Genomic DNA, 372 nt, shown 5'->3' on the forward strand with positions numbered 1-372 from the left:
GAACAAGGACTGATCCAGAGATGGAGAGGCATTGATTGGACTGTCGGGCTTTGGCGGGAGGGTAGGGGAGGGTGGGCGTAAAGGGGAAAGAGCAACCAAAGGACTTACATGCAGGCATAGAGGCCTAACCAATGGACACGGACAACGGGGGGGTGGGGGAGGTGGAGGGTGATGGGGGGACAGGGACACATATGTAATATCTTAATCAATAAAAAATGTATTAAAAAAATGTTTCTCAGTAATATCTATATAGTGTAAGATTAAGTTCACTCAAAGCTGTAACATTTATAAATATATTTTGCCAAATCTAATTGTTAATATTTTACCTTCTGTGTTTCAATGTGCTTTTCTAGAATTTCTTGTTTTCTTTTC

The 372-nt window shown here is 40.9% G+C and overlaps 1 protein-coding gene across 9 annotated transcripts in view; it reads right to left on the reverse strand.

The window, feature by feature from the left end:
* Positions 1-372, reverse strand: part of RBM26 (RNA binding motif protein 26) — an 89588-nt gene that overhangs the window by 29222 nt on the left and 59994 nt on the right. For all 9 annotated transcript variants that reach the window (XM_015558119.1, XM_015558118.1, XM_015558117.1 and 6 more), the window contains one exon: positions 327-372. This exon is cut by the window's right edge and continues 56 nt beyond it. In XM_015558119.1, the coding sequence (XP_015413605.1) occupies positions 327-372 (46 nt within the window). The remainder of the gene's footprint in view (positions 1-326) is intronic.

Source organism: Myotis davidii, unplaced genomic scaffold (assembly GCF_000327345.1).
Source record: "Myotis davidii unplaced genomic scaffold, ASM32734v1 scaffold268, whole genome shotgun sequence".
NCBI classification, from domain to species: Eukaryota; Metazoa; Chordata; class Mammalia; order Chiroptera; family Vespertilionidae; genus Myotis; species Myotis davidii.